The sequence below is a fragment of the Phoenix dactylifera genome, chromosome 7 (genome assembly GCF_009389715.1).
Source record: "Phoenix dactylifera cultivar Barhee BC4 chromosome 7, palm_55x_up_171113_PBpolish2nd_filt_p, whole genome shotgun sequence".
Classification (NCBI taxonomy): domain Eukaryota; kingdom Viridiplantae; phylum Streptophyta; class Magnoliopsida; order Arecales; family Arecaceae; genus Phoenix; species Phoenix dactylifera.
The window spans coordinates 1,733,732-1,756,991 of NC_052398.1; the positions used below are offsets into that span (position 1 = coordinate 1,733,732).

Consider the following 23,260-nt stretch of genomic DNA (forward strand, 5'->3'; position numbering starts at 1 on the left):
TAATTATCATTTATCAAAAATTCGGAAAATACACTTTGAAGCATTAGGTTACTTACCTCTTCTTGCTTTAAAAAATTCCATTTCAGTTAGACGGATCAGGTTTGCTTGCTTTAATATTATTAAAATATTATTAATTTTATCATTATCTTAGAAGTCGAGAAAAGTTAAAAATTAAGATTTTCTTGTGGATACGACCTTATGCGCAAATTAGGATGGAGAAAAGGCAATGTCAATCAAGCGACGGTACCTGACTGCACGGGTCGGTTTGAACAAGGTGAACTAAATTGGTCAAAATAAGACATGATTTAAGTGACTCAATGAAGATCAATGGTAACTATATTCTAGAAATACCTGACATGGCTGAGGTACTAGGCCGATGATACCATTCGGGTACCGCGTGATTTAGGGCCTCCTAACCAGATCAATCTTGGATCCGAACAAGGGAAGACGAGACTTCATGCTCGATAAGGATGAAGAACGATAGGACTAATCAAACGGTAAGGCCCAACAATCCGATCGATCCGGTCAAGTTCATTCTTTCCAATCAAAGATCAAATCAAAGTATAGGTAACTTTCAGGATGGTTAGATCTAGTAAAATCCAACAACTATCAGGATGCTAGCAAAGGCTAAGTAAAAGTCAATATATTGAATGGTCACAACTGAGCGAATCCTGGATCTCCTATTTGGGCCAATCTGGAGTCCACAAAGTAAAGACCTGGGACCCTCTAATGAGCCCCAGATCATGTAGAGAGAGATGAATAGAGAGAGAAAGAATGGAAAAGAGAGAAAATTAAGAGAGGAAAAGGGAGATGAGAGAGAAGGAAGAGAGAGAAAAATAAGAGAAAGATGGCTTTATCTCTCTCTTCTCCTCTTCTCTTTTTTCTTTCTTCGCAAAATAGAGGATGAAGAAGGCTTTGATTGGTGGTTGACCATGATGGCTTGGTGACGCGATAGCCGGTGGGGGTGGCGGCAACGGAGAGTAGTTGCCGCCAACAGCTAGCCGAATTCAACCCAAAAATAGGGAAAGCAGGGGTCTTTGATCCAATCAAATGCAAGCACTAGTTGGCTTGCCGACGGCTGGACCTTTAGCATCTTTAGGGGCCAACTCAGAGATGGGGTGGAGATCTCGGCGATGAACACCAACAGCGGAGGCAGCCGGAAGAAAAAAAAAAGAGAACAAATAGGGCCAGAAACAAGGGTTTCTAGCAATTGATTTCTAGCAATATTGACACCAGCGATGGTGGTTTGAGGCCGTGGAGAAAGAAGGAAGAAAAGAGAAAGGAGACCAAGGCTTTGCTTTGCTTCGGTGAGCTCTCCAACTTCGATCTCGGTGGACACAATAAATCCAGTCTATGGACTCATTGGAAGAAGAGGGAGAAAAAAGCAATTGTGGTCGACAATCATCAGTGGTGCTTGAAGGGGAGTTGCGAGGGCCTTATATAGATCGGAGACTACAGTTTTCTAGTTTTCGGCAGAGTTTAAGGAAGAGAATGACTCATCCTCCTTCGCCATGCTCAACCAGGACTCTGCTTTATTTCTGATTTAGATGGGCCATCAGGTTGCAATTGGATGTTGGGTCGAGCCAGTAGGCCGGCCGAATGAGGCTGGGCCTCACAATAACAATTCCTAGCTCAATTAACTAGTTTCCTGGCTTTCAAGTGAGTTAATTGTCAAGTGGAATATGATGATCCCACAATGAATACTCGTAGGCATTTGACCCATTCAATCGATATCTAGTGATCCACATATTAGACCACCAAATGTCGTGCTGTAGTTACCTACATGCTAAAAGTTACGGAAGGCCGACTAACAAGATGGATAACTTTCATAAAGCACTCCAAGCATTATATATATATATATATATATATATATATATATATATATATATATATATATATATATATATATATATATATATATATATATATATATATATATATATGACTGCTATTCTCAATAGACCTCACAATCTTTTTTCCTTTTTTCTTGTTACTGCTCACAGGAGCAACCTGTCGAACACTTGGTAGAGTCTCCTGGCTGCTACCTTGATCTATATATATATATATATATACATATATATATATATATATACATATATATATATATATACATATATATATATATATATATACATATATATATATATATATACATATATATATATATATATACATATATATATATATATATATATATCAATCAACAGTAGTCCAAGCAGCATAATGACATGAAAGCAGACACCGGTTCTACTAACAAGAAGGATAACTTTCATAAAGCACTCTAAGCATTATATATATATATATATATATTTATATATATATATATATATATATATATATATATATATATCAATCAACAGTAGTCCAGGCAGCGTAATGACATGAAAGCAGACACCGGTTCTCTCACGTACGATATGGTGCCCATCTTTTCCATGCCACCTCCCCCCCTTTAATTATTTATATGTAACATAGGACGACACCAAGTCAGTCAACGAGATCATGCTGCAATTCCAATTTCAACAAACCACCATCATGAGATTTGAATCCCATCCTGCTGCAAGTCCGCATGGGTCGCTTCCTCCGCCACCACCGCCTGATCTTCCTCCTTACAGAACTCGCGGATAACATTGCTGTTGGCCCTCCGGAGCTCCTCCAACAGCTCCTCTAACGCCTGGTCGGACGTCCCCCCCTCCGCCACAGCCGCCGCCGCCGCCTGCCGGAGCTCGGCCGCCCCCTCCCTCGCCTTCCACCCCTTCTCCCCTCCCCCCATCACCTCTTTCACCCCCTTGGCCACCTCCTCCCTCCCTATAATTTCACCCGCTTCTGCGCCCACCAGCACGCCGGCGCCCAGGAGCTCCACCACGTGCTTCGCGTTCAGCCGCTGCTCGGCGATCATCGGCCACGCTAGAATCGGCACCCCTGCCGATAAGCTCTCCAGCACCGAATTCCACCCACAGTGGCTGACGAACCCTCCGACCGCCACGTGTCCTAGTATCTCCCTCTGTGGGACCCAGCCTCGTACGATCTTCCCCCTCTCCTGCACGCAATCGGGCGGGGCCCAGGTCTCGGAGCGGACCACCCAGACGAAGCTGTGACCCGATTGGACGAGCCCGTGGGCCACCTCGTGGAGCTGCGTAACCGGCACGTGCACCTGGGTCCCGAACGAGACGAAGACCACCGAGCCCCGGTCCTTCCCGTCGAGCCATTTCAGACACTCGTGCGCGTCGGACTCGATATCGGCGAGGAGGGAGAGAGGGCCCACCAGACAGGCGCGGGCCCCGCCGAGATAGAACGACTCCAAGAGGCGAACGTAGTCGCCGTCAACGGCGGCGAAGCTGTTGACGACTATGCCCCAGCTGCTGACGTCCGAGTCGCCCAGCTCGTTGAGGTACTGAGTCACCGGGTCGTCCGGGTTGGCCGAGTTGCGGATCGTGTCGGGGACGTCGGTTAAGGTGAGGAGGAGCGAAGGGGGCGTGCCCGGGACGTGGAAGGGGAGGCGGTGGTCGCCGGAGGCGGCGGAGGTGGAGTGGGGTTGGTGCACCCAGAGGGACTTGCAGAGGGCCATGGAGAAGGTGGACATGCCGTGGAATACGAGGCGGGGGAGGCCGAAGCGGCGGCAGAGAGGGAGGGTCCAGCCGAGGAAGAAGTCGGAGATGAGGCAGAGGGGTGGACGAGCGGCTTCCCCGAGGAGGCGCACGAGAAGGTGGTGGAAGGGGCGGCGGAGGAGGCCGGTGGCGCGGAGGAAAGCAGGGTAGAGGTCCAGGGAGGGGAGGACATCGGTGGACTCAACACCCGGGGGGAGCGGGTGGAGGTGGGGGAAGGGGAGGGTGAGGATGGCTACAGCGGGGTGACGACAGGTGGGGAGGTGGCGGCGGATGAAGGGGGAGTTGGCCGGGGTGGTGACAAGTGTGACGCGGAGGCCACGGGCCGAGAGTGCGGCGGCGAGGTGGAGGAGCGGGATAGTATGGCCCTTGGCCATGAAAGGGAAGATGACGACGTGGTCTCTCTCTGTCTCCTGGGCCGCCATGCCAGCGGAGGTGGCGGAGGTGGCGGTGGGAGGCATGGCGGTGGTGTTGGGTTGTTTAGGCGGTGTGTGGTGGATGTTTGGGCCGGAGGATGAAGCCGTGGAGATATGACTGCAGGAGTGCGTGGTCCAAGATATAGAAATAATAGAATGGCAGTTACGTTCTAAACCGCCTCGATGCAGGGGATTACGTTTTTTTAAACTATTTTTAAAATATAATATAGCAGTATAAAAAATAACCAAATTTTTATACGCACATTACATATTCACAAAATAAAATAAAATAAAATAAATTTTCATCTCCAAATTCTCAACTAACCGATGAAGTAGAAGAAACGGAAAAAGATCGAACTGATCACCCAACCACTGCAGGAACGAACACGTAGCACAGAAAAAGAAAACAAAAACACAAGCCAAATCTCAGAAAAATCAATAATTCAAATAACAATCTAGCACAACAAAAGACTCATATTAATAACATACCAAATTAAAAAAACAGCAAAAATCGAATATAATATATCTTAAAAAATAAATAAATACTAAAAAATGAAGATAAATGAAGATATAAACAATTGTTAAATCAAATACAAACTTGGACACGGATTTAATGCGAGAAGATTTGAATTTAATACTCAAATGTTGAAACGGCAGAGCTCCTCAGCCATAATGAAAAGATACAATGGAGACAAAAATTATATAACTTTTTTGGAGTTGAATTCAATACTTGATGGAGACGGGATGAAAATTTGGATGCCGAAAGGACAAGCTCCTCAAATTTCAATCTAACAAATTAAAATAATTATTAATTTCCAATTCTAAACCAAACAATTGGATCAACCAATAATTTTCCACCATCAATACTAATACCTATATGGCGAATAGAAAACACAGAGGATATTGAAAGGGCATGGTTCCTCAAATTCCAAGCTAATCAATCAGAATGGAAAGACGTGGAGAGAAGATGCAATGCATTTAGAACTAAATTTGATGCATAACTTCTCAAATTCCAAGTCACATTTCAAATTACTAGCTAACCAATAGAATTAATTAATAATTTCTCATTATTAATACCAGCTTTGATAGTTCCATGTGATAGATGGAGCTCTTCATGAGCCAAGCTTCGGTTTTGCTGACCAAAAAGAATAATTAATAATTTTCGTCCTCATATCGATATCCACGTGGCAGATAGAGAATTTGCCTTAGGCGGATAAGCTTCCTTTTAGATATATATGATAGAAGTGGGATAAGACGCCATTGTGGGAGACGTTGAAGCTTGGGTGGTGACATCTTGGGTGGCGGAGAATCTATTGGGTGGTGGATTCATTCTTACCATTAAGGAGTTGACAAATTAAGCCGGCTTTGGCGCATTTAAATGAGTGTGTGATTTGGTGAGAATGGTAGGGTAGCAACCTATGAACTAATATTAAATCTACGTCAGTCTTCAACGCCCTAATTTATCATCTTACGAGCTCACAGTAAATATTTTACATCCAAAAATGCTAGGATGGATTATTACTTTTAATGATAAAAGCAGATAAGAATACATATTATTTAAAGTCTTCAAAAAAAACAAAAATTTTACCAACAATGACCTCGTCAATATATATCAACTTCCAGTTCTATCCGCACTAGATTTGTATTTAAGGACAAACAGATGACATGCAAGTGCAGGCATGGACATCACAACTTGAAATTTATAGGGCTTTCAGGGGGGGAAAAAAGAAGAAAAAAGGCTTATAGATCTCTCTTTCAAAGTCAACATGGTTTTATTGAAGTTTTTTTATTATTATTACATTCCAATATCTGTACTTATCAAACCATCTAATGGAGCCAATACTCTAGTATAGAATAACTGAGGGGAAAGCAGCTTGGCTCCATTTGTGGAAGGCTCACTTCATAAGTTAAAAGAAGGTGATCCGGCTTTCCATTCTATATGAGCATTATTTTATGATTATGTTAACATGAAGTACAGCTGCTGGTCGCTTTGAGATCAGAGCACACTGATGAATGATAAGAATTTAGAATGTTTTTAGAGCTGTGCGGTTGGTGATTCAAGAGGTGGATTCCCGCGAATGAAGGTGAAACCTTCTTTCGCGCCAAGATACAGCCCAGTCTATTTACGTCGGAAAAGATCTTCACCTTCTTTCGCGCCCAGTCTATTTACGTCGGAAAAGATTGTCGTGTATCACAAGATGATGCCGGTGGGGCCTTGTGTCTCATCGGGAACGAACATAGACTCTTGACAAGGCGACACATTCGCTACCGACGCATTCAAGGCTCGAATGAAGGTGAAACCTTCTTTCGCGCCAAGATACAGCCCAGTCTATTTACGTCGGAAAAGATTGTCGTGAATCACAAGATGATGCCGGCGGGGCCTTGTGTCTCGTCGAGAACGAACATAGACTCTTGACAAGGCGACACCTTCGCTAGCGACGCATTCAAGGCTCCGTCACAAAAGTTCCTTCTTCATTCAAGATAACGGCGTGACTTTCGATGTCCACACTGAGATGCAGTTCCTCCCCAATAAAACGGGTGATCAAAAAAATATTAAATACCTTGACCATGGATCAGACCGACCTCGGAATAAATTAAGGTGAACAAACTTAAGCTCTAGTCGAGGAGCCATTAGCTGAGAAGTCGATTAACACGTGTCGACAATGACTACAGTCCTAGTAACGGGCTATCGTAACAGCAACCGGTCGTTGCGACAACTCTGTATTTGACACACGGTCAGTACTGTACGCTGCCTACGTAGATTGGCTCCCATGCCATGGTTGTACTACCAGTCGTTGCCTGACCATCATTGTACGTTACGTCAGCCTAGGTAAATGACAAAAGAGGCTTTTTTTATATAAAGGGGCAGCCTAGAGGACCTCAAGTATGACATTCATCCAGTCATAGAGGCCACCCTCTACTGAAGCTTTCTCCCTTTCACTATTGCCTCTCTATCCTAACTTAAGCATTGGAGGTCCTCCACCGAAAACTCTTCGGCAAGTAGACTTCTTGCAGGCCATCCCGAAGAAGACCGGCGTCGGACAACTCGACCAGCCTGCTCAGATCGACTCCAACCGACCTCAGGGTCATCTAAGCCGCATTCCGACCTCAGTTTGGGACTCAGCGGCAACACTGGTGGCTACAGCTGTTTGGTCCCACGCCTATATAATGACGACCGAAGGATCCCAAAAAAGGGGCTCTTGTAGCCAAGAACTCTCATAGTTAGCAGGCCTACGAGGTGAAGTCCAAGACTGAGGTGAAATCTAAGACTAAGGCAAAACCCAAAGTCGAGGTGAAAATCAAGGCCAAAGAGAAGTTCCAAACCGAGGTGAAAAGGCTGACCAGAGGACTCCGACTAGAAGAAGATAATACTCCATATTAATCTTTTTCTTCATATTTTTTATTTTCTATTGCTATTCTAAAGCTCTCTCTGACTTAGGCATCAGAGGGCCCAGCACCGAAGGCTTGGCGCGCCACTCAACCTCTTCAAGTCATAAATAGCCCAAGTAGGAGACCACCCCCTGCGCCAAAGGCTTGGTGCACCACTCAACCTTTCAGATCGTAAATAGCCCAAGTAGGAGATCGCACCCCCCTCCCCCCACGTCGGAGGTTTGGTATGCCAATCGACCTCTCAGATCGTAAACGACCCAAGTAGGAGACCGACCCCTACATCGAGGGCTTGGCGTATCTACCAACCTTCCCGGGTCGAGAATGACTCGAGCGAAAGACCGAGCTCACTTAGAATTTCTTGGGAGCCGAACTCCGAGAACATTGACAGAGGAGCCCAAGACAGGCCGAAGCCCTCCAAGGGGAAGAGCTCGGTGCGATGACCCAAGCTTAGATCGAGAAGTGGTCAAATACAAGTAAAGCTAAAGCCATATACTTTGGGAATTTTTTTTACTTTCATTATCTTTCAATATATATATATTGAGCACGGCAGAGCTCGAACGAAAGAAGCTACACAAAAGGTCAAAACTAGGGGCGAAGACCTAAACCCAAGCAAAAGTAAATAGGAAGGATGAAAACCGAAGTCAGGTACTTTAAATTTTTTTTATTTTTATTGTCTTTCTGCATAGATATTGATCTTAGTAGAAATCGAGCAAAAATAGCTACGACAAAAGGTCGAAGCTTGGGATGACGACCTAGACTCAAATAAAAAACAAACAACAAGGATAAAAACTGAAGCCAGATACTTGGAAAATGTTTTGTTTTCATTAAGTTGTGAACTTTTACACTGGCCTCCACAAAGGTCGGGCAAAACAAAAAGTACATTGAGCTCGATTTACCCAAGCGAAAATAAAAAGGACTTCATTCTTCGTTGTCGTCTCCATGGCCACCTTCGTCACCGACCCATTCAAGGCTCCCTGACAAAAGCTCCACCCTTAATTGAGATGACGATATAACTTTTGTCGCCCGAACTGGAATGCAGTTCGACCTCAAAAGTGGGGGGCAAATGATGGAAGAAATATTAAACATCTCAATCTTGGGCCAGACCTACCCTTTGTACCTCAGACGTAAGCTGATGAGAACAACTTCAGCCCCCGTCGAATAGCCGACCAACCAAAGTGAGCTACCTTGGCCCTGATCGAGGAGCCGATCAGCCAAGGAATCATTAGTCGAGGAGAACAACCTCGGCCCCCAGCGAACAGCCGACCAATCGAAGTGAGCTACCTCAGCCTTGATCGAAGAGCCGATCAGCTGAGGAGCCATCAATCGAGGAGAACATTCAACGCGTGTTGACAAGAATTGATAATATTAACAATCGACAGCTCTGGCGACCCGCAGTCGGGCAGCACCGCAGCCTGCGCCCCACTGGCACTGCCCTCCGCCCATGCGGACTGGCACCCACACCTCAGCCGTACGACCGGCCGTTATTTGGCATCATTGCTCGTCATGTTAGGCTAGGCAACAATAAAATGGGCTCCTCTATATAAAATGGTAGCTCGGGAGACCTGAGGTACATATGCAATATTACACACAAAGCCTATACTTTGCTGAAATTCTTTTTCTTGCATATTGTTGCCTTTCTGTTTTGACTCAGACATCAGAGGATCCCTCGTCGGAAACTCTCTAGCAAGCGGATTTTTTGCAGGCCACACCCGGAGGGTCCCTCTCTAGCTTGTCTCCAGCTGACCTCAAGGTTATCTGAGTTGCGCTCTCACCTCGGTTTGGATTCGGCGGCAGCTATTATTAGAAATTAGATGGTACATATAAATATTTTATACTTCCTAAGCTTGATACTCTTATTCCACAATGTATTAAGAGTTGCCTATATATTAAGAAATAGGATGGTACATAGATATATTTGTGGATCCCTATTTTTTGTAAAAAACTTGGCTATGGATTGCAATGAATTGATTCATCAATGTTTGGATAAATTAAAAGGTTGGAAGTGAAATGCTCTTTCTATGATGCGTAGAATTACTCTTATTGAGCCAGTTTTATCTGCTCTTTCTATTTATTCTATGTCACATGCAATTATTCCTAAGGAAGTTCTTCTAAAGTTCGAAGGTATTATTAAGAATTTTTTGGTGGTTTAATTGATAATTCTAGAAGGGTACATTTGAACTTTTGGGACTATATTTATCAATCCTTTCGGGATGGTGGCTCGGTATTCCTTCTTCGATAGCTAGGAGTGAGGCAGTTATGGCTACACATGCTTCCGGATTTCTTTTAATTCATGATGATTTTTGAAGTTCTTTTGTGAGGGAGAAACATGGCTCCTGCTCTTTTATATCATATCCAGTTTGCGCTTTGATTTCCTCACCAATCTGGAAGAAAATATGATCTTTTGCTCTAGTTAATATTCTAATATCAGATGGTATGTTGGCAATGGCAAATCTATTGATGTAATGCATGATCTATGGCTGTCATTTATTCCGTTAGCTACATGGCCTGCTCCTATTGATACTGTTGCATTACGAGGCTTTGTGGTTAAAGATCTTAATGATTTTGAAAAAAAGATGGAATCAGGTGCTTATTGTGCAAATCTTTTCGAAAGAACTAGCAGATAAGGTATTATCTTTTCTAATTCCTGTCAGTGATTGTGGTGATAGATTGGGATGGTGTCCATCTTCCGGTTTGACTATCAAGATATTTGGTTTGTATAGAATTTTCTTATCAAACCTCAACCAAATCGGAGCATTGCTTGGGTTTGAAAATTGCATGTTCATCCCAGAATTACTCTGTTTATATAGAAAATAGCCTAACATTGAGTGGGTTTTGTTGTGGGCCTTCCGACCCGACAACAGCACAGTCTCAACCAACTGACGACAGAGAACGGCCCACGTACCCCACGAGGTATTGTCCGCTCTGGGACTCCGGCCCATGCGTCCAGCACTACGTGGAGAATTTTTTCCGGCCCGCACGTCCAGCGCTAACGGAGGGATACCCGCACGGTTTTGCCCTTCAAAAAGCGCCTCGTGAGGAAAGAGGTTTCCTCTCCTTATAAGGCGCAGACCTTTCTGCTGCCTAGTCGATATGGGACTAAATTCGGGCCCTTCCCACATCAGGTTTCACGTACCAAGCAATTGTGATTTACACTCTGGTGTAGAGGAGTCTGGTGAGTATGTTATACTCCAATGTAGGATGGCAACACAAGCATAGGGAATGACCCCAATTCAGGACTCATTGACATTCTCTTCTTTATAATTGGAAGAGTTTCTTCGGCTTATTATAAAAAGATCCTTTAATGCCACATACTTTGAAGCAATTTAATTTGTTATATTACTTATCATGTATGACCGGCAAGAAATGAACATATCTTTCGTGGTTTGAGACAGAGTGCACGGTTGATTTTGCTAAAAGCCTCTCTGTAAGTTCACGTATTTCTCCAAAGGATCCTTTGATAGTAGAGACAATCTGTGGCTCTCTGCAAGCAGTTCTGCGTCCTTACATGTATATTATTTTACTTAGGAGCTACCATCCCACTATTTTCTCAAAATTAATTTTGATATTAGCGTACAGAAGAGGTGTTTTTGGTTGGGCGGCATTTATCAATAAAAGTGTAAGTGGTGCTTAATAGCTGTAGATGGTGTTAGAATTTATAATACAACTACCGGAATAACGGAGTTACATGTAGCATAGAAAGGACTAATAGCTGGTCCAATGATTAGTCGTTGCGGATGCATTTATGCTCGTTTGGTTTAATTTTATCCATTTTATCCAAAAAAAAAAAAACTAACAATCAAGCCATGCTATAGCGAAAATTATCTTATAAGTGATTTGAAAAATACAATGCACCGACGGTAACAATCAAATGTGGCGACAAATGTTTTTATTTTGCATGGTGTTACTTACATTACATTTAATATTTACAAAAGCTCACTATGCTTACCGTACTTTCATCAAAAAAAAAAAAAGCATCCTGTACAAAAAGTTAATTAAAGTGACCATGTAATTGCTTCTATTAATTTATCTTAAGCCGCCATTGAACAGTTTCCGTACACACAAGCGCGAAATGGATATAAATCAGCCGTCATATACTTATCAAAGTAAATGAAGTGATTGCATTTGGTTGGAAGCATGGCATCCTCGAGACATTTAGATTTGACAATATTTTGCTTAGTTTTACTTCCAATTGGGCTATGCAATGGTTTAAGGCAATATTAAAAATTAATACAAGGTAAACAATATTCATAACTAAGGTTAAGCAACTGACAACTATCATCAGTATCTCTTTGAGAGTTTGCCAGTTAATGCAGTCTTTGACCAACTTTGGATGTTCCAACATCGTTATCTGTGCAGCAGTTATGATTCGGAGAGCAAACTAAAGTTGGTCTCAGTGCCTAAAGTTATAAACCCATAGAAAATGTTTATATGCCATATTGACTCGTAGATTACACTTGTTACATCTAAATATCTAATACCACAAATTAATCTGTTACTTGTGTCTAACTTGCCATTATAATGCAACAAGAAAGGATAAAGCTGATAGAAAGCTAAAAAAAATCGGTAACTTTGAAGTGATCCATGACATTAGGCTAGGGGTGGCAATCGGGTCGGGTCAGGCATAAACAGGTCGGGTCATATACAAGTCGGGTCAGAGAGGGAGAGGTAGATAGATACGCAGAGAGAGACAGAGAGAGTTTGATCTTTATGCAAGAATCAAAATTTTGCTGATTAGAAAAAAATTTCATACTCGATTCCAGTGTCCACCAAACCAAAAAGCGATCAAGTTTGCAACTTGTTCAAGGTGCTTTTCCTTAAATTTCATACTTGATTTCAGTGTCCTCCAAATCAAAGCGTGATCATGCTTGTCAGCAGGATCGAGGGCTTTTTTTTTTCCTTCAATTTTATTTTAAGGTTTTCGAGGCATTGTTTATGGATCAATTTCAATTTCATGTCCAGACTCCACATAACAAGAACTTATTATAAGACCTTCGATCTTGGATAAAGAGCATTGGGTGAGTTATATGGTTGCATTTGATTCCAAATCTGAGCTTAGAAGCATGGTTGGCTGTTCTTTTTTTTGTTTTTTTGGTAGAAAAGTGAAATGCTTTATAAAGATGAACAAGCTATTACAACATCCTTTTATACAGATATTACAGTAGTAGAACCAGCAAGCTAAGCTATAGCCACCCATACAACTAAAATTCATAACCTGACAAGGACCATATATACATCATGGGTAATTTACAAGATTTAAGTAAGTTTATAAATCCCATTTGTGAGATGGCCATCTATAATCTAATCATTTATGCGCCGACTAATGAGTCTGTTAAGGTCGATCAAACCTGAATTTATCTAAACATACAAAAGAAAAATAATTGATATGATCGAAGATTGGAGGTAGATGATGTGACACTCCAAAGTCTTCCAATATCAAACGATATTGTGGATAAAGAAAAAAAATTAAACAAAGTCTCAACACCTGTGGAAATACATTCCCTGTGCTTTGAATGCCAAGAGGGACTTGGGTTTACCCCATAAGGTACGTTAATCTAATACTTGTTATGGTCTTATTATGTTATGGCCATCAATTCAAGATGAGACTGTAGTGGTTAAACATGGACTCCAAACATTTGATAGCAACACATATGAGATAGGGAAAAATTGCAACCACCATCATAAATTATAGATGCAGACTTTAATTCATGTAGCTTTTTGTACTTTGGGAAGAATAAATGCTCACAGGCCTTAGAATGTTAGAACTGTTGTAACGCTATTTTACTCTACCAAATCTCTAAGGACTGAAATCAACCATTGTTAAAAAGGTAAGAAAGCATGAAGCCATGAGCCATTCGGAAAAAAGATAAAGGTGAGGTGATTCAAGGATTTGACTCACATTAATGCTTGTGGTCCTCTTAATCCCTTTCGGTTCATTTTTTGGAGGCCACCACCCAACACCTACCTGCATCCCTCTGATGAACCCAGTGGCCATTTCCCCGGTCATGAGCTTGGCCTGACGCGTCGATCCCATGCATGCAGAATAGGCCTTGCACCAACTTACATTCATTATGGATAAGATGTTATTAGTTATTAGAGTCTTGTGCAATTTTTTGTTCTCACTGCAAAAAGTTAGGAGTTTGGTTATCCATTCTTTCCCCAAAGATGACCGGCAGTCGGCTAAAATTTGAGGGCCATAGGCACCATGGTTTCAGAACCAAAAACTTTTGACTCATAAGTTCACTAGGTCAAATCGACTCAGATTCGAGAGAATTAAGTCTAAAGATTCAGACACTTAAACATTCATCATTCATTTAAGATCATAATTACTTGGTATTCTTTTAGATATACGCTGTTCTTTGATTCATTAAATATCACTGCTGTTTCAGCATCTTCCACTAACATGAAGGGTTTGATGCAAGAAAACGTATTCGGAAGTATGCCTACGTTATGTGTAACAACCTAGGACATTATTCAAAAAAATTAGCTGAAAGGTATTTTTTGGGTTTCTTAATTCTGTATAAGTATGCAAGATCTATCCAACAAATAACCGATGTGATATTGAATATATATACTTCCGCACAGATCATCATATACTCCCTCCATTTAAGCCCTAGCATCCTCGTCAGACTAAGGATCCAAATCCATTCAAATCTAATAAACAGCACCATGATTAGTACAAGCTCCGCTCTGGTACCATTTGTAACAATGTAGGGCCTCATCCAAAAAGACTAGCTAGAAGATATTTTTTTGAATTTTATAGTTTTATATAAGTATTCAAAATTTATTTAACAAACAATTGGTGCGAGATTAAACACACACCACATAGCTCGTCACATTGTGACTTTGCGAAGTTGCAATCAAGCGTCACTTGCATCCATGATACTTTGGATTTGGCCTCTTCTAGCATCGAAAGATCGCTATCACACATTCACGCCGATGCAGTTAAAAGCTAAGTACACAGGGCCCATCTGACAGGGGATGCATGTGATTGCCCTCCAGATGGTGGCGGGGGGGGGGGGGAAGAAGGCACAACATGAGGCAGGAGGAAGTTAGGTTGTGAGGGATGTAAGGGTCACATAGTACCCAGCCCCACTGTCATGAACTGCACTTGTAAGTTATGACCCTATGTTGGCCCGGGGGCATTGCGGTCCCAAAAGTAGCACTGTAGATGGGGAAGACGGATAAGGTACTGTTAGTTCTTTAGTTCTCTTAGGAGAGTTTCAGCCACAAGATTTGGGCTAGGAACGGGTAACTCCTCTTAAATTGTATTGCTGAGCCACCATGAATTTGGCTCGGTGGCCTGGGGTCTCATCACCCTCTCCTCAAATATAATTATAAAGCAGCGTCCATTAAAGAAGAGCTCCACTCCCAGTCATTCATATTTCATAAATAACTCGAACTGGAAACGCCTCAACACGCGATCCCTGTTCTCAGGAGCATTTAACTCCAACAGCCTGTGACCAAGCCCTCAGGTTCTGCCAACCCCAGCGGATCCATGCCGTGATGGTGAGAACAAACTCTACAAGCAAACAGAACCAAAAATTTGAAGTTGAAAACTTTGTATGGATTACCTCTGCATCGCATGATCAACGGATAACCAGAATTTTTACTAGGAGATGAAATCTTTCATTCCAGGAATTCTTTTTTATTAGCTTTCAGATAAAGTGACAGGTGATAGTCCCACAAGAAGAGAGGCATGGAGCATTAGAAGGGCATTTGAACTTGAGAGTGGAATTATTTCTTAAGCTAAACAAAGTATGCATGTAAGTCATGAGTTCCTCATCTTTTCATTGTTCTTTGAGATTAGCAATTGATTGGTTATTGAACATTGGTTTTGACGATGAGAAAAATATTCGTATATGTATTTTTATATGTGTGTATATGAAGTCTGGCAAATAATTGTTGGAAAATACAAAGAATAACTTAAGGGAGTAATTTCCATGCATGAGGAATGCTACTAAATGAAGAGTATTTGCTCTTTCCTAACAAAGAAGATTCAAGAGAAAGGGATAGAAGGCATGATAAAAGTAGAACCTCCCAGATGTGTTTTCTTCACAGTTCATGCAGTTTTTTATATCTATTATACTGCACAAGGGATTCGAGCCAATGGGTGAAAAATACCTTCTAAAGAGATTTAAGAATGGAAGCAATGGCCAATAAGTGAGCATTCCCTATGATGATAGGATTGTACTAGCTTACAAGAACAATATGAACAAGGAAGAGAAGCCACTTCAATCAAAAAATACGCACATCCGAGGACAAAGGAATTAGACAAATTTACCAGCCAACCAAAAAAAAAAAAAAAAATTCAAAAGACTGATGTTTTCACATGATTTTTTACCTTCTGTTTATACAAATCTACTGCATCATTTTCTTTCAAAATTTAAGAATCTAAAGAAGAGGTAATTTAGGCAAAAGAAGCGCTTTAGATTTGATCCATATCAGAGATGGTTTCGCACCTTGTTCTGCCTCCCCACTATCCAAAGCAGCGTCCTCCGCGCTAATGAAGCTGCTTCATCTGTCCGAGACCTCATACTATTGTTCCAGCTTCCCACCTCCACATCAAAATCCAATTCACTCCCACTATTCTCCCAACCTGAAACACTGAATTCCGACACTGTAACCGGGCTGGTGCTTCTCTTCATCTTAGATTCATCACTCGCACCCCGATGCAATGGCAATCGGAATGAAAGAGCCCGCCTTGAACAATCTTCGGCGCCCGGCCTATCTTTCTTCGATCGCAGCCATGTCTTGGAAACAGAGAAGCTCTCTCTCTTGTTCAAATTGGCACTGCTACTAGTATTAGCACCATGACTTCCAGATTCCACACTCCTAGATGGTTCGAATCCTTTGAACTCCTCTCTCCTTGAATGGATATCACATTCCGACATCGCGAGCCGGTGCCCCCGCTTCTCGGCTGCGAGCCTCTTCTTGGGTGGCTTGATGGCCACTTGAAGTACAGAGCACTCATCCATCACATACTCGTAGGAACCCATGGAAAAACACCTCCTTTGATCCAAATTACTACTGACACTGCTGCTACTACCACCTTCACCCTCGCCACCATTGATATCCACATTTCGAAACTTCCCGAGCTTCACCGGAACCACCTTGGCCTCTGAATTCTCCAAGACAGATACAACCGCCTCTTCCTTGGCTCCAACTTCCCCTGGCTTATGAGACGCATCATTCAAAGAAGGCCCCAAGTCATCTTCTCCGAGGAAACCAAGATGGGCATGACTCCCAGGATCCCCTCTTTCAGGAGCTATCTCCCTCGAGTTCTCATTCCCGGACTCGAGAACAAGGACTATAGGGCTGCAACTGTTGTTGGGGGAGAGGTCAGGGAGGAGGCTCCTTCGACAAAGAGGACAAGTGGAGTGGGACAGTAGCCAGGTATCGATGCACTCCATATGGAAGGCATGGCTGCACTTTGGGAGCAACCTGAGCTTGTCATCGGCCTCAAACTCGCAGAGGCACACAGCACAGTCAAAGGGGTCCTTAAGGCCGATGATGGCCTTGTAGGGGAACACTGGGAGGGTGTCGATGAAGGACTGGTCCACCCCAGCGTCATGGAGGTGGAACAGCTGCTGGAGCTGGCCTTGGAGGGCTGTGACATTGTCCATGTCCTCCGGGTCCCTGTCGGTGCGTCTCAGGAGGTATCTAATAAGGAGGTGGAGCAGCCCCGAGATGAAGAAGATGACTGCTAGGATGACAATTATAAGAAGGATGCTAGGACTGATCTTGTTATCTAAATTGCTCCGTGGAACAGGAGAAGCTGGTGGGGGTTGAAGGTATGGCGATGGAAGTGGGACTGGAGAAAGTAAGTCCCCAGATTCGATGCTTTCATGCAACCCCATGCCCATGTTTTGGACCTAAAGGAAGGCATAAAGAGAGAGAGAGAGAGAGAGAGCACAACGAGAAGAATTAGAACTCACCACGCCCTGTTTGCACTCCAAAATCCCATCTTTTTGAGAAGAAGAGCGGGTCTCTTGTCTGATGGTGGCGCAAGAAGGGCAGGCCAGGGGTGGGGACTCCTGGATCGGGGCTTTGGTTTTTCTGGGCAGAAACAAAGTGGGGAGGGAGGAGAAATCTTTTGAAGGTCAAGGGAGATGGGCAGATGGGATCCGGGGATCCCAAGTGGGTGGAGAAGTAAATGGAAAGGGCAGTAAATGAATTGATTACAACAGGGGAAGGGAAGGTAAGGCAATATAATAAAGTAGGAAGCTATTCAAGCTAGATAGCTGGGGTGAATGGAATTGAATGGGGTGGCGTTTGTAAATGTGCTGAGGCTTTTATTTACCACAATGGTGAAGGAAAGATGCTGAGGTGTTGGCATCAGGAAACCGCAACTTTTTTGAAATCCAAAGCTTCTCCTTCTTCTGCTTCTTCTTCCTCCCTTCTAGTTGACTCACCGCAAATCCTCTGCCGCAACGTCAAATGACCCATTGAATTCCAAACCCCATGTCCTGCCAATACGTAATAAAAGTGGTTCCTCAAAATTAGTCTTTTTATATTTCTTTGCTCTGTTTCATCCACCTACCTTGGAGTGTAATGGCGTGCTTCTCTTGATGGGTCTTGTTTTCTTCCGTGAAGGGGACTTGTAGAGCCTGAAATCGGAGAATAGGAGGCCTTTGATGTGGAGTAGTCGGCAAGCGAGTTGCGAACTTGAGACAGTGCGATGGAAAAATACTTCAGGATTGCAGTGGTTTGACAGCGAAAAAGCTCGGGTTTTTTGTTTGGTAATTAAGAGGTCGGGCCAGGAATCTCACAATTCGTGCCGTCAAAAGGGGGGAGCCATAGACCAAACCAGAAGGGGCGGTTTTTCTAGGCCTTTGTGTCCACTTTTATGGGGCTTTTATGCGACTCCTCAGAGAGGTCGGACACGTGGAGCCCCTCATAGGAGTGGGACTTAGATTGCTAAAAGAGCTTGGAACATCTCTGAAATTAGCGTTTAGGCTTTAGTTTTGGATTTCGATTCCTTATATATTTTTTTCTTTTCTGTGAATACAAATCACACCACCCTGATGTCACCTAGTTTAAGAAATTTAAGCGTCGAAAATAATAGTTTAGATGTTTCTGAGCCTGAGAGCAGACTTCTTTATGGGTTGTCCTTTTCGGAATGATATCATTTAATAACAACCCAAAGAGTTTCGTTGGGAAAAATAACGATGCAAAGATATAATAGCTGCAGAGGGGCCAGGAGGTGTCATGTCTGTGCTTTCCTGGTGAATAATTTATTTCAACTTTATGATTTCACAATGAGATCAATGACACATTTAACTTTGTTGAATGCTAGACCCCAGACTGTAGTCACCAAAGCAAACGCATTAGCCATATGAGATGGAGAAGGGCAAGGAGAACATCAGCAAGATCATGAATCAAAACTAATGGTTGGCATAGATTGGGGTGATGGGTGAATTAAGAATGATGTGTTTCAGAATACCAAGAGGGCCTCGTCTCAAAACTTTGGTTTCAGACAAGATGCATACGTGGATAAGAAACCATGTCAAATGCTCATGAGACCAAATCTTGTTCATTTTATGAAGCTACAAGTTAAACTTTTGTTTAAATTAATTTGATTGGTCATGTTCATTTATGATATTTTCCAGAACTGCTCATTATATAACCCTCTTCCTCCAACACTAGACTAACACAACATGTAACCATCCTAAAGGAAGCTGCTTAATATACTGCAAGATATGCAACTTAGCTCAAACAAATGAAAAGTGAGAAAGATTTGCACGGTCACGAGACGACGGTATCCAAAATCAGTTCAAAAAATCTTGACTTCCAATAATATATATATATATATATATATATCATTAGAAGTTCATATTATTCAGATTTGGATCTATTGTTTTCTAGCATGAATCATCCACGGATCGCCGTATGGGCTCGGATATAGATTTATCTCACATCCAGTTATCATAATCAAGCACGGGTCACTGTCCTTGACATTTTCAATTCTAGATTTGGATTCAGTGATCCCTTGAAATTTTGTATCTGGGCGTTGAATCCAAGCAAAGATAGGGTGAAAACCATTGCCATCACAAATGCGTGCACTCGCTTCCACCGGAAGAGAGTGACTTAAGTTATTTCTGATGACAAAGCCTGCAAGAAACCAACTAGCTTGACTTCTCCTTTGCTGAAACAAATGTATTATATATATCGGGTATGAATGCATCCGAAAAAATCAAAGGATAATAAATTCCAAAATGCACGCTAGCCTGACTTCTTCATGGCCAAATGAGTTGAGAGAGAGAGCAGTGTTCAGTAAATAATCCATGAATGTGGGTACCTAAACCTCAGCAGAATAGGTCGTCCCTAAGAAGAAAGAGATTGAAGACTTTATGAGGAGTTGATGTCCTTTTTACTTAACTATCAAGCACCGCCAAGCATTTGCCAGCCTTAACTACTATTGTCTCGTGATCTCATCTGTGTACAGTGTCAAAAGGGAGGCTATATCACGAGATCTTGCGTGTTGAGTGAAGTTGTGGGTTTCCATGATGTATCACTCCATTTGGTCCATTCGTGCATTGCCTCATGTCATGGTCTGAATTGAGGGCATCCTATAGCTTTTATCGAAGTTGATGACTCGAGGTCCAAATCCTGCACTGAGGGCTTGGTCCTAATGCAGGCCTAAGCCCACACTAGTGTCCATAAATAATTGCTTTTGCTTTTGAGGTATAATTTTCAATTTTGCCTTTTCATTTACTTGCTTTTGTTTTTATGGGACATCTCGATATAATTTCATAAACATGTAGCGGAGTAATCTTAAATGATAATATGTAAATTTTTATTTCAACGAATAACTTCATATTTAAATGTCTCACAATTTCAATATTATTCTAAAATAATATACCAATTTTAATGAACTCTAATCTAAGATATTCCAGCTAACAAATCTAATTATTACCGAAAATTCTTATTAGAGCCTAAGATCCAAAAATTATTTTTATTAAAATTTTATCATAATTATTTTTTAAAAATAAAAATCTTAAATTTTAACACTCTCATAGGACTGACCAAACGGGAGTGCTTGACATCCCGGTCGGTCTAATCAAAGTAAAATTTATCAAATCATGCTCGAATTAGGGCACAAATAGTTCAACAAAGATCAGAACAATCAAATCTAAGAGTGTTTGGCAGGGGTAAGGTGGGGGCTGACACGCCGTCCGACGACTTTAACTCAGGGCCTTTTACTAGAGTCAATTTAAAGTCACTGTGAAGAGTTTCTACTAGATCCAACTATCCTAAAGAAATTAGAGAGATAAAGTCTAGGTAGAGAAAGAAATAAAGAAACAAAGAGATGGATGGGCTCTCTCTCCTCTCTTCTTTCTTTCTCTTTGGTAAACTGGGAAGGAAGAGGGTGGACTAGTGGCTAATCATGGTGGTTCGATGAGGTGGCAGTCGGAGGTGGTGGTCGGCAGCAAAGAGTGACCAGCGACGACAGCCAGTCGACCAAATTTAGCCCAAAAATAGAGCCTCAAGAAGGGCGATTGTTGGCTCGATTGTCCTTAGTTCCCAGCCTACTCGCTGGCGGCTAGGGGTTCGGGTTTCGGGTTTGGTTAGGGCAGAGTGGGGAAGGGTTGGGACTCTCGGTGACGAATGTCGGCGGTGGCAGTGGTTGAAAAAGGAGAAGGGAGGACCAGTCAAAACAAGGGTTGTGGAATAGAAGATTTTTCGGTCAATTTACGATGGGTTTCCCAGCTGGCAAGTGATCCTGTCATAGCAAGGAGGAAAGTAGAAGGTAAATCCGAGCCTTATCTTGCTTCGGCGAGCTCTCCGGCCTTGATTTCCGACGGGCATGATGAATCCAAACCATGGACTCGACGGGAGAAAGGAGGGAGAAATGAGGCAACAGTGGTCGGCGATCTTCTGTGGTGTTTAAAGGAGATTTGGGAGGGCTTTATATAGCAGTGGAGGCTAGGCTCATCCTAGCCTACCATGAAGTTCATGGTGGAGGAGGACTCATCCTCCTTCGCCGGGTTCTACTAGGGTTTTGCCCTATTTTTGATTTAAATGGGCTTTTGGGCCACTGTTTTGCATCGGGCCTGGCCAACAAGCCTACCCAATAAGGCTGGGCCTCACATGATGAGATATCTTGCTATAAAATTTGAATCCTCTCTTAATCCATGATTTGTTAATCAATCTACCGATCGATTGCCTTCTCTAAATATATGAGGGACCTAGAAAGCAAAAAGAGCACGTTTGATCTGCCAAATATCTTTCAATACTAAGATGTGCTTGGGGCAATTAGTAGACGATGTATTAATCTATTCAATCAATGTCATAGAGTCTCCTCCAATCCATACTGAATCTAGAAATAAGGATAGCAATTTATGATTGAACCCATCAATCCAATCCACGAACGACCCATTATAAGTAGCTTTGAGTTTGAAATAAATAGATTTGGGTCGTAAATGAGCCAATCCGTCTAAACCTGTTTATTAAATGGATTGGATTCAGATTTAAACTTTTGATCCGTTTAACTCATTTAATAATTGACTCAGGTTATCACTCGATCCATTTAACCTGTTTAATCTGTTTGAAATCTTCTTAACCTAATTTCTGACCTATTTAACCTGACCCACTTAATCTGTTTAAATCTATTGAATTCGTTAAAAATCCGTCTAGTCCGTTTAACTTGTTTAATAAATAAGTTGCGTGGGACAGATCAGAGTATCTTTTTAATAAATAGATTAGATTCAAATTTAAAATTTTAATCTATTTAATAAAAATTAAATTTAAATTAATAAATTTTTAATTCGATCCGTACAGATTACAATCTCAGAACGTGACTTGCCACGGCCTCCCCTCCCACCACAGTATCTTTGGATTCATGTGAATTGGATTCCGAGCCAACATTTCAAGAGGGAATTGCATGTGGCTCATTCTACGTGGGGCTAAATGCCAGCCTGCAATCATGTATCGCCCAAGAATCCATCAATCAAATACTGTAATATTGCACATTGTAGAGATGCATGCAACTTCAAAGAACAAAAATATTCGTGTCGCTACTATATGACACTTAACACAAAATAATAATGATGATGATGATAACAGAAGTAGGTTTGATCCATAATGGGTTGGAACAATGTTATGTAAGTTAGGACCTAAACACTTGACCCAACGAGTCTACGTTTTGCATACTTCGACCTTATCCCAGTTGCATACATAATTTGAGATATCTTTTCATCTTATTAATATCAATAGATACGTCTCACATATTGTTGTCACAGACGGAAAAAGATGGGTTACCAAGTTCGAAAATAAAAAGCAAACATCTAAATATAAGTGGGAACTTATGTAAACCACCAGAAAATTTGCCAAGAAGCTAGTACAGAGGATTACCGAGAGCTTCTCTATTATCTTTTAATATCGTAGAAAAAAAAAAACTTGTACCAGTTTGTTGCTTGTACAGCAAATTCTCTGCAGCTTCTTCTTAGGATGAGTTTATTTTAGAAAAAAAAAATTAATGCATCATTGCTTATGATATTATTTTTTTTTTTTTGCTGAAGCAAATATTTCATACAGTACGTGTACGAATACATCCAATAAAATCAGAAATTTCTTTCTTATTTATCTCTCGTAAGGACAACGAACAGTCCAAGTTGTAGATATTTGATGAATTTTTTTCTTTTTTTTGATAGGATGGATGAATTATACAAATTTTATCTGAATAGATTCCCAGAAGTTAGAAAGGTGGCATGGTTGCATGGTTAGCCCATAATATTTTGTCCAGTAATCAAAAAATTCTACTGTAAGAATATGTTCTCCCTGTTGCAACCTAGACTCTAATCCAAGCTTTATCACCTTCTATGTTTAGGGATATCTTAAAAAATTTATAGT

At 41.9% G+C, this 23,260-nt stretch overlaps 2 protein-coding genes across 2 annotated transcripts; both read right to left on the reverse strand.

Moving 5' to 3' along the window:
* Positions 1–2,325: 2,325 nt before the first annotated feature.
* On the reverse strand, positions 2,326–4,167 carry LOC103710469 (UDP-glycosyltransferase 73B4-like). Its single transcript, XM_008796184.3, has one exon. It carries the CDS (start codon positions 4,061–4,063, stop codon positions 2,531–2,533), a length of 1,533 nt encoding a protein of 510 aa, XP_008794406.1. The 5' UTR covers positions 4,064–4,167; the 3' UTR covers positions 2,326–2,530.
* An 11,450-nt stretch (positions 4,168–15,617) lies between these two features.
* On the reverse strand, positions 15,618–17,879 carry LOC103710486 (RING-H2 finger protein ATL13-like). Its single transcript, XM_039127890.1, has 2 exons — positions 17,344–17,879; positions 15,618–17,280 (listed from the first exon to the last, which is right to left on the reverse strand). The coding sequence occupies exon 2, from the start codon at positions 17,269–17,271 to the stop codon at positions 15,850–15,852; it is 1,422 nt and encodes a 473-aa protein (XP_038983818.1). The 5' UTR covers positions 17,272–17,280; positions 17,344–17,879; the 3' UTR covers positions 15,618–15,849.
* Positions 17,880–23,260: the final 5,381 nt, after the last annotated feature.